This window comes from Acanthopagrus latus, chromosome 7 (genome assembly GCF_904848185.1).
Source record: "Acanthopagrus latus isolate v.2019 chromosome 7, fAcaLat1.1, whole genome shotgun sequence".
NCBI classification, from domain to species: domain Eukaryota; kingdom Metazoa; phylum Chordata; class Actinopteri; order Spariformes; family Sparidae; genus Acanthopagrus; species Acanthopagrus latus.
The window spans coordinates 21,209,104-21,223,803 of record NC_051045.1 but is presented as its reverse complement, the minus strand read 5'-3'; the positions used below and the strand labels follow the sequence as shown (position 1 = coordinate 21,223,803).

General features: G+C 41.1%; 1 protein-coding gene and 2 non-coding genes across 8 annotated transcripts in view; 1 reads left to right on the top strand and 2 right to left on the bottom strand.

Annotated features, from left to right (window-relative positions):
- The first annotated feature begins 5,205 nt into the window (after window positions 1-5,205).
- sema3h (sema domain, immunoglobulin domain (Ig), short basic domain, secreted, (semaphorin) 3H) overlaps window positions 5,206-14,700 on the top strand; it is a 58,706-nt gene continuing 49,211 nt past the window's right edge. For 2 of the 6 annotated variants that reach the window (XM_037104561.1, XM_037104562.1), the window contains exons 1-3: window positions 5,206-5,341; window positions 7,444-7,496; window positions 9,944-10,063. In XM_037104561.1, the coding sequence (XP_036960456.1) occupies window positions 7,490-7,496; window positions 9,944-10,063 (127 nt within the window). In that variant the 5' untranslated portion in view covers window positions 5,206-5,341; window positions 7,444-7,489. Of the gene's footprint in view, window positions 5,342-7,443; window positions 7,497-9,370; window positions 10,064-14,700 lie in introns of all 6 variants that reach the window. The other 4 variants (XM_037104566.1, XM_037104565.1, XM_037104563.1 and 1 more) reach the window with 4 other exon arrangements.
- trnam-cau lies at window positions 13,976-14,047 on the bottom strand. The gene has a single exon. It is a non-coding gene; the product is annotated as a tRNA-Met (tRNA).
- trnar-ccu lies at window positions 14,054-14,126 on the bottom strand. Its single transcript has one exon. It is a non-coding gene; the product is annotated as a tRNA-Arg (tRNA).

Below are 14,700 nucleotides of genomic sequence, written 5' to 3'. Positions count from 1 at the left end.
GATTTATAAGAGGGTTTGCAGCTGTCATCACAAAATGACAGGTTGCTTTGCAGCTCAGTCTTAAAGGTGCAATGTGTAAGAATATATTTGAAAACATCATAAAATCAACAAAAATTAAAAATCTAATTATTAACAGAAAAATCGACAGCTTTGACGTGATGGCATCAATGCTTTACGTTGTAAAGGAATCTGCTGAAGTTGCTAAGCAGCTAGCAGCCCACCCCAGTCCATCTGCTCCTGTGCTAGCAGTGTGAAAAACACCAGTCAAGGCTGCTAGCTGCACAGCTAATAAAGCTAACAAAGCTAACTCGCTAACGGCAGCGACAGATAGCGGCAGTCAGCACACTGTTTATTTTGAGTTTGAATGTGACGAGCAGAATATTCCTACAAGATATTCTGACTTCTCCCCAACAGTCTGCTACAAAAATGGTTCCCTCTGAAGCACAAATCAAGTTCTTCATAAACACTTCACCCATAAGAAATAAGGTTAACTGGAGGACATTTTAGTAGTGTACCAGTGTTAATGTCCTCAGAGACAGGACAGTCAAGCAAAACATGACCCTCACCCTGCTGGAAAAACCAGCATAGACCAGCACCAAAACACAACATATGCTGGTTTTGATGCTGGTTTTGATGTTTTCTATGCTGGTTTCTTTCCCAGCAGGGCCATCTTTGTTTCACCTAGCTCGCACAACAAACAATCAGTATTGACAGCAGCTAACGTTAGCACACCTTAGCTGGACGCTGCTGTGTGGCTTACACGATGTCTCCTGTTGACCCGTGCTGCTCTGTGTTTCTGTGTGGTCTTATCACAAAGAGGTAAACACGTGCATTAGTTTTTGTTCACCCAGAAATGACAGGAAGTTCAACGTGCCGTGCTGCAGCTTCTGTAGCATCCTTCCCTTCTGAAGGAAGTGAAACCATTTCTCGTTCGCTTCAATGTGCACAGGCGAAGATCCATTAAAACCCACATGCAGCACTAATAACTGGGAGGGTTGCTGGTTGAAGAGCACAAAGCAGCACCATGCAGCACTCGGGGTGGGGGGGTGGGGGGGAGAGCCGGCAGCGCCCCGCTCCGAGGCCTGCGCCGCGGAGAGGCAGCAGAGTGCGTGGGATGCAGAGGTTGAGGCGGCCTCGGCCTGTGTGGGATGATGCTGGATGTTGTGGAGTAATGTCGAGGAGCTGCGAGCGTGCAACCGGCGATAAAAGATGAGCGGTTGTGTAAGGCGAGCGCGGAGGAGTGGAAATCCAGGAATAAAACAGGAAAAAAATTCACAAGCAGGATGGTGCTCGCACTCACAGTGGGCTTTTTTTTTTTTGGGGCCATTTAGAAGCGTGCAGATTTAGTCTCACGTGGGGCTGATGCTTTCTAGTCAGAATGAATGAAGTCACATTTTTATCCCTCCGTGTTTGATTGTGGTTTGTATGTGTAAAAGATGCAAGGATGAGTCCTTTTTTTTTTAAAGGTGGTGCTTGATTTGACTACGTCACTGGGTTTCATTCGGCTAATCCTTTCATTGCATACTGATTCATATTGCAAATTCTAGTTTCATCAGAGAGGCGCCTGGAGTGACCTTTGGCGGCTCATACTATACTATGTGAGACTTTGTGTGGTATGGTAAGAGGAGCAGGTGGAGGAGGAGGAGGAGGGAGGGATGGATGGTTGGAGGAGGCCTTTCAAAATGATGCATTACGAGAGGCGCAGTGGGTGGATGTGAGAGGAAACAAGAAGTCAGCCTGTGCTTCTCTGAAAACTGAAAATGCGAACGAGACGAGAGCACCAGCTGAAGCACCGTCAGTCGATACCGGCCAGGAAGCTGCACTGCGCTGTATGTTGTCTCAGATCTTACACACAGGGGGACAAAGTGTTCCCCCGGCCGACAGAGGAAGCTGCATTTTAACGTTCAGGCCACTGGTCTATGGGAGAGAGGTTCATTGTTGGCCTCTTGAAAGAGCAACATACCAGCTTTAAGTGTCTTATACTGCACTCAGACTTGAAAAGAAAACAGTTTGTCTCTTTCTTAGGATAATGGAGTGTGCAGCCATGTTGGCCGCACAACACACAAACACACCCCTGGGTCCCGATTGAGGAGCCTTGAAACACAGCAGGCAACTTGTTGGGACCAAACACAGAAGTTGTGTAAGACAAGATTTTAAGACAGATATGATTACAGTTAATTTCATTTCATGGCTATTCATCGCTTATTTATAACATCTCCTCATGCGTCCAGAGAGACTGTAATGTTCTGCCGAAAGCAGGAGGAAATGACTGGGCCTCTCTGAAGAGACATTCAGAACGAAACCACAGTTAAAAGGGAAGGAAGGAAGTTCGTCACTGCCTGCTCCACCCAAAGCCGGTGGCCGAGAATCGTGTAATAAGACACAACTGCCGTCTCTGGTGCAACACTTGTAGAGGAATGAGCTGGAGGGGAGCTGCGGAGGGTGACGAGCCTGCTGTCTGTTTCTTTCTCTCGCTGTGACTCCCCCTCTCTTCTCCCCTCGCTCTCTCTCTCCGCAGTCCTCCGGCGGCCGGCCGGAGAGGACTGTCGCTCAGCGCGGATTAACCGCCAGCTTTATATACTGGTCTATTTTTAGCCCCTCGCGAGCCCAACTATATTTAACCAATATGAGCTCATCGCCCGCCCGACTTGTCCAATGGGATGAGAAGGAGAAGGAGGGAGCCGTCCAATGGGAGGGAGCGAGAGGAGAGGAGGGGGGCGGGTTACACGAAACGCCTATCATCTGCAGTGAGACAGGCAGGGCGAGAGGAAGGCGGGGAGATAAGAACGGGACAGATCTCTCACTCTGCCGCTTATCCAAAGTACCAAACTGCAGCGAAACACAATCCTGCTAATTTTCAAGCTAACTGTTCACCAACCTCATTAAGGCTAAGGATTATATCATAGAGGGCTTTATACTAAAAAGCTCAAACATAATATTGGGTTTTATCGACCCATCTGAACAGGAAAGTAACATGATCTGGCTAGTGATAGGCTAAGTAAGCATTTTTCCAGGTCAACAAAGATGAAATAACTGTTGTATTTGTGAGCGTATAACAGCAACACATCTCTCATTCTGCAAAAAACAAGCTGCAGTCATTCCCTTTGGCCCTCTGTGCTTCATGCCGAGTCCCCTTTTCATGGTTGTGCCCTTTGAAGTCTGCGATCAAAGGCTGAAAATGTCATGGTGACTGTCCTTCCACTCCTCCAGAAGCATCTAAAAACGCAACTATAGTTTGCCTGACTTTATGTGATGTCTTGATTTGCTATTGAAATACGTATTTTCAACTTTTGGAATACTCTGTTTGCCGGCTATTCATGCTAACCGCTGCATATTATGGTTGCCCATATTACTTATGTTACCCAAGGACGCCAAGCCTGCACACCTGCAACATATCAGCCACGCTGTGTGTATGACCCCTGTGCGTGTGTGTTGGATAAACACATGGCTGACCTAGAGATGACATACAGTTGCACTTAGATTAACGGCCAGTAAAAACAATAAATCAAAGTAGTGTTAAGAAGGGTTTTATCCTCAAATGAACAATCACTTAGCACAATCATACCCTAGTTTAAAATAATGGTGAGGTGAACAAAAAAAAAAGGAAAACGAAACCCTTCATGATAGCCCACCACCTATTTCTGAAAATGTTTACGACTGTTTTCTTGCCAAATTTCTTCCACGTGAATGCTATTACAGTATGTAGTGAACGAGGAAATTGCAAACATATGGCATACTGTTACCTAACTCAATCTATAACATAACGTGCACTTCCTTCCATAAACGTTATATAAGCAGCCATAACATTACACTGAAAATGTTTGATGAGTGATTGGGTGGGAAAGTGAGAAGGTCTACAGGTGCTGTATTAACAGTGCAGTGAGAGTGATGGCTCTTTTCGCCGCTGTGCCTACCAGCCTTGCCGTTAGACGATCTTCGGTGAAGACTTTAGACTGGTGGGACTGGCCGCCCTGCTTGCCTGTGTCTGAGGTGGATTTTTTTGTCAAGACTTTTAAGTAAAGGCCGCAACGATTGCCCCGAGATTGTGAGTCATCCAGACACCCACCTATTCTGTTATTTACCAAAGTTTTATTTTTAGCCTGTCCGCCCCGAAACGTAACGCCCAATGACCTACGAGTCTCTCTCTCTCTCTCTATCTGGTTGGACAAGTTTAAGTCTCTGTGACACATTTCACTTGGAGAAAAACAAAAGAAAATGAAAACAGTCCAGAACCTCCGGTCTGTTTTGGTCACAGATGACCCGCAAAAAAAAAAAAAAAAGAAAAAAAGAAAAGAAAAAAAGGAAAGAAAAGAGAAAACCGTTTTTATCCTCCATACCTTGAGATTATTTAGCCTCACTTCATTGGAGATTCACTACTGGCTTCCGTTTAGCACCAGGCACGCTCCCGCCGGCCGCGCCCCCACACAAAAGGTTCCAACACATCATGGCGGGAGCGCGCAGGACCGTCAGACCCACACCCTCAAAAGCACTCATTGCTCCACCCTGTCACAAACTCCATCACGTCTGTCAAATGATTCAAACCCGAGCGAAAATCCGGGGTTAAACCTGATTAGACATATGTAAGACTTAATGACAATTATACTGAAATAAGATACACACAAAAAAAGAGAGTAATGAGTTTGGAGTGGGTGAAGGTGATTTATCATTGCAGATCATTATACATTTTAAATACAGATCATATTTTCTGATCTGAATGTTTTCCTGCAGTTCTTGTGCAGTCAATGCTATAAATTGGGCAAAAATATCATACAATGTAGGGTATATAATAAAAATTTGTATCATCAGATAACAGCTAAATGTCTCTCCCACCACCCATGCAATGAAGCACAGTCTCCTAAAATCGTATTTTTGGCCTGTGTGATTCACAGCAGTTGGGTTGGCTATGATAGATATTTTCCCCAGTTTTTATAAAATGAAATAATCTCTGCATTAGAATAACTGCTTATTATATGTAGTTTTCTATTTCAAAAATGTAATCTTAGACATATTCTTAACCATATCTAGTTTCCCCCTCTTCTAGGTGTAGTATATTCAATTATACACAATCACATACTGACCTCTAGTGGTATAAAACTGTCATTACACCGTACATGTGTCGTAATCAGCCGGTCAGAAGTTACACGGGTTGCTTTTCTTCTTCCTTGAGGCAGAAACGCCTTTAGTCTCATCAAGCTTCATCTCCTAGGGTCTCGCGGGATTTCAATCAGGTAAGTGATGGGATGAAACGTAAGATGGCGCCAAAGTCCTACCTGCGTGAACGTCTCTGGCGTTCCCAGACAGGTCATGACTGCCAGAGACACAAATAGTCACGGACCATTTGGTAAGACATTGTTTGTCCCACATTATTATGTTGAGTTAATACCAATGTTGGTAACCTAAATCTTTAAAATTAAACACCTAAAATTAGCTAGCTTATAAACATTCATGTTCTAGCTAACAGGTAGCAGAGCTAGCAGTTAAGTCAACTTGACAGTATCTCAGAGGTCTACCACCTATCCACGCAATGAGTATTTTGTAGTTTTCCTTATAAGAACTATGCTATTTGTGTGCTGTAAAGTTATATTGTGTCAGTCAGCTCTTCAGTAAACATTATATTTTAGAACAGATAACAGTTAATGTTACAGGGAATTCAGTTTATTTGTTGCTGTCTGTAAAGGACAAGACAAGTCTCTGTTACTCGCAGCTGAAAAAAGAAAGAAAAAGGTCTGTTGAGTGTATTTTGAAGCCCTTAATATGAAAATGACCTAGATTAAGAGGGACTGTTCACCTTAATATTCGCTCATACCTTACATATACATCAGAAGAAAAACACATGATCAATGAAAGATATGATTCTCTCTGTGACCCCAATCCAAGCAACAGTTGAATCCATGTTTTTTGTCTTCGTATTACTTACATAAGTTTGATAATTATTGCTGTCATATGCACTGCAAATTAGTCACATTAGGCTTCATATCAGCCTGAAAAGATGATGTAGAAACTCATGAAACGGAACAAACAGGGAAACAAGATACAATGAGTGCTCATTAACTAATGCATTCTCACTCAACCCCTTAAAATGTAGGTAATGCGCATGAGATGGTGTATGTGTGTGTGTGTGTGTGTGTGTGTGTGTGTGTGTGTGTGTGTGTGTGTGTGTTTGGTTACTAGCGAGCAGAGAACAACAGCGGTAAGATCTGAGACCAGTAATGATCCCAGCAGCCAGAGCTCACACACTAATTGAATAATTTACGTCACTTGCTAAAGAGAAATCAGAGGCCTTTTGTCCAAGCTAGCTGGGAGGTCATTACTTGTAATTAACAAGCTGACTGATCAGACAAGATTGGTGAAGAGCTACTAATTATCCTGTGTTAATGACACGAGAGCTTAGGAGGTCCCAGCGAGTCAGTTTCATGGTGAGAGCTTAAAGTGACTTAAGTGAACATGACATTTGGAGTTTGTGAAACTGACAGCACTGTCTCACTTTTCTCCTCAGAGATCAGCTACATAGGCGACTTAAGCAACCTGAACCACCTTTATCGTGTTAGCCATTTATCTTACCACCCCAAGAAGAATCTTCATCTTAGGTTGAACATTTGAATGCCTGGGGATGAACATTTTTGTAGTGTTGCATGACATGGCTGACAGGTCAATGCAAGCTTTATGAGAACCTTACACAATTGCAATTTTTTAGCCAGAAGCAACTGTATGACTATAAGATGGGCAAAGGGTGACTCACTGACTCACATGCTCAAATGATGACTGCAGTTTACACCATTTCCTGCTTTGTGGTTGCAAAATGTCAAACTTTTTCCAACCAGCTCCTTAGTGTCAGTCTTTCCTAATTGGCACGACCTCAAAAGGAAAGCAAACTTGACTTTTCATCTTCTTATGTGAATATTTTCTGATTTCTTTACTGCTCTGTAGATGTAAAATGATTATCTTTTTGGTTGTGGACAGAACCTAGACATTTGAGGAAGTTATCTTGGGGCATCTTTGCTAAACCCTTATCAAATGCTATCACCATTTTGCCACATTTGATAAACCAAACAATTAATCGATAACTTGAGAAAATAATCATTAGATTAATTGAAAATCTGTACATCTGTTTTATACGAGTTCCTCCATACTTTATTTTATGGATCTTTGATGGGAAAGAGCAGCACATTCTCAACTGTTATAAGCAGCTGATATAACACACAGGTAATTCAGCTTGTTCACACTTAATGCTAACATTTTTCAGTTTTAAACAGACAGTACCTAGCCTCTCTGTTGCACATTATTGATGTTTTTTATGTTTTTGTTTGTCTTAATTAAACATAGATGAACTGGCCTGTGTGGTCAGCATTGGTTGTGATAACAGTACTAAGGGAAATAGCCCCACATACAGAAACAGAACAGAAAAACAAAGTCACAGTGCTGTCTACACTTTTTGATCGACAGGTGACCTTGGGATTTGGATAAAGGTTGCAATTAAAAGACCACAGCAATGAGAGGTAAGCAGTAACAACTAATACTACTAATAATAACAATGATAGAAATATTGGACATGTTGCTTATAAAATTGAGCAAAAACATGTAGAGCTGAAACAAGTATTGATTAATGGTCAACTATCAAATATTTTTGATAACTGATCAAGTTAAAATAATTCAAGATTCTTAAATGTGAATATTTACTCCTCTATGGCAGTAAACTGATTATCTTTGGCTTGTAGACAAAACTGATCGACATTCTTCCACATTTTCTGACATTTTACAGACAAAACAGCTAATGAATAAAAAATACAATAATACTAAATCCACAGATGTATTGGCAGTGAAAATAATTGTTAGTTGCTGCATGTTGTCTTTAGGGGATTCTGGAGCTCAGTCCAGTGATATGAACAGCAGATTCATTTAATGCTAATTAACAAAACATGAAGTTTTATAAGCATCTTGCTCAAGGTCACTCCAGCAGGGCACAGTGCCATCACTGGATGAGGGTTAGACCAGCTGTTTACCCACAAGTCGACTTCTTTCTCTTCTTCTATTGAATAATCGGATAACTTAATTAACGAGCAAGTTTGACCAGATTTGCCCTCAACCAATTAAAAGCCATATGAGGTTGTGTAAGCACATCTAATCATATGATTAAACTGCTGGGTCATATTTAGAATAAATCTGTAATAATTACACAAAAGCAAACAAGTGTGGAGAATAAATCATTTACGACTCAGAAATCCTTAGAGGGAGCATATACTTGTTCATTTGCACGCAACCTAAATTCATTATTTATCCCGGAGAATTAATAAATTGTCCCCGCTAGCCTGCGATTGAACTTGGGCTGGTGAAAAATTCAACCCGCGCTGCTTTACCCCAGTGAGCCACTATCTAATGAAAATAACAGAGCAAGAGAAGAAGAAGAGGCTTTAATGACTGCATTTGGGTTGAGATTGATAATGAAGAAAATAATGAGAGGGAGGAAAGCATGGGACTTTTCTGAGAAAGAGAAGGAGAAGTGTTGCTTTTTAATTATTTCTAAGATCTTACTCATTATGTTCAATGTACTTGATGACTTGGCTCATCTGTAAGACTTGAGAATAAAGGGCACTGAATAATTGCTCTTGGGCACCTCAAATTCAGTACCTTACTTTAATCTGCCTCCGAAATCCCACTTTTTTCAGAAGCAGATTAAAGTAGCCAACCCTAAAATTACATTTTAGCTGGTTTACACAGTATGTGTGTATGTAAGTATGCATGTACAGATTAGTCATCTTTTGTTGTTTTTGGATCTTTGTTATTTTTCTTGCTGTTTTACTAAATATCTCTCAAAGTGTATTGTTCTTGCTTTCTGATGTAAGCTTTCACTATTTACTTACTTTTTATTGTTGTCTATTTGGAATAATCACAGATTTGAAGTGTTTTCCCTAGGTTGTTGGAGTCTTTTCCCAAGAAAATCCTGCCTTTTTCAATAAAGAAATATGCAATGTTATGTAATTTCGGATGAATAGCATGTCTTTGTACAAAGAATTGGAACAGCAAGAGCTGATAAGAAGCAACATACAAAAAGCTTTAAGATTATCTTGCAGAAAAAGTCCCCAGGTGAAAAACCACGGTCACTTGATCTGGGAAATGTTGTTTAGTTACATTTGATGGCATCTACATTGATTTTACATACATTTTGCTGAGGTTGTGGCCGGAACGGCTTGGGTGCTCCACCTAAGCCTTAGAACAATGTGCAAAAACCCTGTTATACAGAGTTACAGAGAGAGAAATAGTGGAAAGAGTAAGCTCAACAGAGAAAACAAGGGAAAGAGAGGACGCGAGAGACTGGAAAAAATTGGAATAAAGATGAAAGCAGATTTGTCTCCTTCATTTCCACTTTAACTAGGAGCAGTGAATGGGTGTGCTTGCCTGCAATTGTGTGTGCAGGGTGGCCACAATGATCTGGGATCCTTTTCCCTCCGCCTTCCAGAGAGAGAGAGAGAGAGAGAGAGAGAGAGTGAGTGAGAGAGAGCAGTCACATGCAGAGAGGAGCAAGGACGAGAAACAGAGCAGAAGAGAGCTGTCAAGCTGCGAGGAGGCAGTGGAGAGACGACTTTTCTTGGAATACGTTCTCTCCTCCATCTCTGAAGCCCACACACAGATTCAAAATATAAACATATAAACACGCAGATGGTAGAGTGTGCTGAGTGCTTTCAAGGAGCAGTGAATTATTTTCAGGATCTGGACTAACTCAAGCCCAACTCACTTGGACTGTAACAGTGTCTGGATTCAGCATCTTTGTGACTTGAACTCAGATTGGATTCAGATCGGGTTTTCAACAGTGCAACACTTGGGACTAACACTGTTTATTTCCGTGCTTGTGTGTATGTGTGTGTTAAGATTCAGCACTTAACCTGAATGCAGCACTGAGATTTCAGACAAACTGTGTTGGCACTTGTTCGTCGCCTGAATTGAGCAGATTTGAACTGGAGGAGGAGGATGTGTTGGCTGGTGACAACAGTCCTTCTAGCCCACCTCGGGGCTACCTTAACAGGGGCGTGGAGAGCATCTCAACCCAGACTGCAGTTCACACACTCTGGTAAGACGCATCATTATCTCTCTTCTCTTTCTCCTTTTGTTTTTGTTTAAAGCCTACCTTTGCTCACATTGTCTAATTCATCTGTTGCTCTGTCTCTCTCTCTCTCACACACACACACACACACACACACACACACACACACACACACACACACACACACACACACACACACTCAAGCACTTGCAGGTGACAGGAATAACAAACTGCATCTCATTTTTCACTCTTCTTTTATTCCCCTCCACTTAATTCCCACACACTGTAATGTGATATGTGGAGCACAGTTTCTACCTTTCTTTCTCTCTACCTGTCTCTATCTGCATTTTTTTGTTTCTTTCCCACACCTCCTCTGGCCCCCCTTCTCTGCAATCACCTGTGTTGAATTAATCTACCTCCAGTAGTCAAGTCTGCTGCTGCCCTCACCATGAGGGCTATTCAGAAGTGGCACAGTTAAACTGCTCGTTTTGTCTGTCCAACACAGAGTTTTGTTCCCTGAATTACATATCCAGCATTTAAAAATGGTAAAAGCATATTACAGTCAGGGCAGCTGTAAAAGTTATAAGATAGCTCAATGGAAAATTCTAGCTTGGGTCTATGAAAAATCCTCATTTTCACAGTTTTGTCTGTCATTTCCTTCAGTCATGAGAATATTGTATTCATAGTCAGTTAGGTTGTAAACAAGTTGAGCCAGATTATCTGAATCAATTTATTTGTAAGTGAAACTGAGAATGCTGGAAAACTGGAGGACATGACTATAAAAAGCAGAGTCAAAGTTGAACTAGGCAGGAGAAGTTAGTTTGCAATCTTTGGTGTAATGTTTGCAAAGTACAGTTTAGATACTGATTTTACTTTTCACCTTTGTTTTCTTATATGAATACATTTAGCTAAACTGGGACATCTGATCAGCTGACTGTCTGCATTCTGTGTGCTGTTGAACACCTTCTTAGAGGAGCAGATGTGCAGATGTCCCAGATCTCAGGAATTAACATGCTAAGTACAGTCTGACTATAACTGATAGGACGTATGGACAAAACAATCAAGATAAGACCCCAGTTGTAGAAAATTGGTATAATCCCATCAGACCTTTACTTAAAGCTTCTTTGGCAGCAATTCATTAGCTGAAATATCAATTACAATTACAACCTCAGTAGATTTTTTCCAAAGTAAACACAATGAGCGGCAAGAATCCTGACAGGAAGCCATTTTATTGCATTTAGATTAATTTCCTGTCAAAATTTTTGGCAATTGAGCTTCACACCCCCATCCTCCCTGTCATAGACTGACTTTTTGACAGCACAGACTCCCCCTCAGGATTTGAAATCAAGTGTCTCTGTGTGTTAGATTCAGTTATGGCTAACAAAAGAAATAATTATCTGATGGCAGAAATCCCAGATCCAGATCAGCACCAAATTAATTATTTCTTGGCCCCAGGCTGATCCGTCCACCACAGTGAAATCCATGAGGAAAAACCTGCAGACAGATGCGATAGAACCTCCATAAAAAGGGGAAAGAAAAGCTTTTCAAGTAAAATGTGAAAATGCTGTGGTGGCACTTGTTAGTTGCCACTGTGCAGCATGTTGTATAAACACATGTTGTTGAATAGGAGCACATTCTCTCGTGCAGGTTTATGTATGGTTGAATTGGAGTTGATGGGTCCTTTTGAAGGGTGAGGCTGTGCTGCACAGGCTCCTAATAGTTGTTGGCATTTGTTGTAACCTTGTGGAAGCAGCACTTGGGTGGGGTTTACCTCACTGGAGAATAGAAGGAAGATTTGACGGACACTGCATTTGTAGCATTCAGAGATGTCCAGAAGCAGTAAGCTTTGTGTGCTGTTTGGTTTTGACAAACGTGATGGTCAACACTAATGAGAAAGCAAGGATATGCATCATCTAATTAACACAGGATTTAGGTTTCGATATTTTGCCTTCTCAGCCACATTCACCATGAATCACCGTGAACTCACATTTAAAGCTTTTCTGAGGCATCCAAGCCTTCAGTTATGGTGAGATAAACTCATCTCTCTTTAATCATGTTTACTTGAGACACAGTAGAGAAACCAACTGATTACACATTCTTACATAAGCCAAAACACAAAGGGGTCTGTGAAGTAGATATGATAAGGCTGAAGTCGACCAATCGTGACCTAGAAAGTACAGAGAGAAAGGGAGAAGGGAAACCTTGTCAGATTCTCCCAGGTGGGAATTTAGCTCTAATGAAATGTGAAAGTTAAAATGTGAAGAGCTGCTAAAGGAGCTGCATGTGTGTCTTGTCTTTGTGAGCACACATGAACTTCGTGCCTGTATGTCCTTGAGTGTGTACATGTGTGAAGCAAATGAAAGTGTGTGTGTGTGTGCGCGCATGTAGTTTTGTTTAAGTTGCTTTGAAGCTATGAGCATGTGTGTGTATGTGTACTTAAATAGAGCTGTTTGGGTTCCAGGATTTCTGCCCACCTCAGTCTTTGTTGTTGTGCACTGCACTGATGTGATTCATGTTTTTGAACACAGAGGTTTGCATATGTTTTATATCTACAGTGGCCAGCATGGTAATCTTTGAAGAGAGAACAAAAGCAAAATATGATGTGTAGGGACTGCGATGGGCTTCATGTCCACTATCATGCCTATGCGTATGTTTGTGTTTATGTGTGTGCGCTGTTTCTCACTCTCCGTGGCAGCTGCATGCTGTGGTCATTTTCCTTCATCAGAGAATTTTCACAGGCAGAGGGAGGTCATTTTTGTCTTAGAATCGCTGTAATTAGAAAGGGATCTCTCAGCTCCACTTAGACACTTTAAGGTTGTTTGGCAGTTTAGAAAAACTGTATATTTTGATGTTCCTTCATCTGTTGAACACATAGCTGACATCTAATTGAAAAACCAGCAGAGTCTGACATTTACTGTCAGTGAGGTGTTTCACTGTGTGCTTTGCAGGAGAAACCCAATATATCCAAGCAATTTAACTGGAGTGTTGCAGCAGCAAAATTATGACAGAGTAAAGCAAGAAAAACACATGACGACATGAGAACAGTTTGAGAAGACTTGGCAAATTAAATGGAATAGGTGCAGTTTGAGATCAGTAGTTTCATAAACCTGTTAAAATACAGTGTAATGTGCAACATAAGACAGATGTAAGGAAAAACAGTGAAGCCGCAGAGAAATTACTTACTTAAATATAAACACATGAATTTTATAAACTAGATTTTTGCACAAAGCTGTAATAGTGTTATTTCACTCTAATGGCTATCAAACTAGTCTGATCATATTTATAATGCATAATTTTGGAAGAAATGTGCACACTGTATACATCTGTATGCTGAAAACCTAATAATTTAGCTTATTTCCACATTTTTAATTTCCTCTACTGGCTGAAAAACTGCTTCAACCACTGTGTTTTTGAAACATGTTCAAAACCAGAGTGAAGAAACACTGAAATCCATCAAGCTGAAAATGAAGTCTGTTTGACATTGAAAGGTTTCACTTGCCAGCAGCGGAAACAAGGCGTTTCTCATCAAATTGATGCTGTGTCCCAAGTCGGAGCTACAGACTGATGTTAAGAGTGTGTAATGCCTTTACTCTGGAAAAAATGTCAAAGCTCTGTATATATACTCACTCAGTAATATGCCAGTGACCAGACTCAATTCACTTTGTACTTGCATTGATTGTCCTAATATCTAATATCCCAAACTGCAGTGTGTAACAGAAATAGAACATAGAACAGCAGGAGAGAAAATCTAAAAGAAAAACAAAATATAATATTATATTTTGTTTATATGTGTATATGTGTGTGTATATATATATATATATATATATATATATATATATATATATATATATATATATATATATATATATATATATTTAAAAATGTGCTCTAAACACACCTCTTTGAACTTCGTCTTTAAAGCTGCGAGTAAAACGTAGATAGCAGAGGATGGTTTCGATCCATCGACCTCTGGGTTATGGGCCCAGCACGCTTCCGCTGCGCCACTCTGCTATCATTCACCCCAGATGGGACTCGAACCCACAATCCCTGGCTTAGGAGGCCAGTGCCTTATCCATTAGGCCACTGGGGCTTCATGTGGACATAAATGATAAACATGGGAATGGCCCCTGATGCTACTGTGGCAGTAACAGAAACAGAAAGGGTGAGGGGAGACAGGTAGATACAAAGTAAAGCCCTGGCAGAACATAGAATGATAGAAAGCAAAGAGATACATAGTGCCAGTAGCATCCAGAAGTACAGGGGAAAATGACAACCATGAAAAACAACCAAAAATGATAGCTGGGTGAGTGGGCATCGAAACGGGGCTAAGCATCCTCAAGGAACATCATGACAAAGGCTTAGTGACCAAAGAACATGTTGATGGAGGAATTTCAGAAGACAGCCAAAGAAACAGGGACCGGGCAAGTGGACGGATGCGAGTAAGTCTAGGTGTTGCATTTAGAAGTTTGTGAGTGCTTTGCAAAATAAAAGGTTGCACCAAAGACACTGAACTGGCCTTCTTGCTGTTGGACTAGTAATTAGTAATAGTTGCTTTCTTTTGTTGCACTCATTTGATGTTGCTGACTGCTAGTTTTTTGGCCATTCCAACAGAGGTTTTGCTGGTAGCATGTTATTGCCAGGTGGGTGTATAGCAGCATATAGTC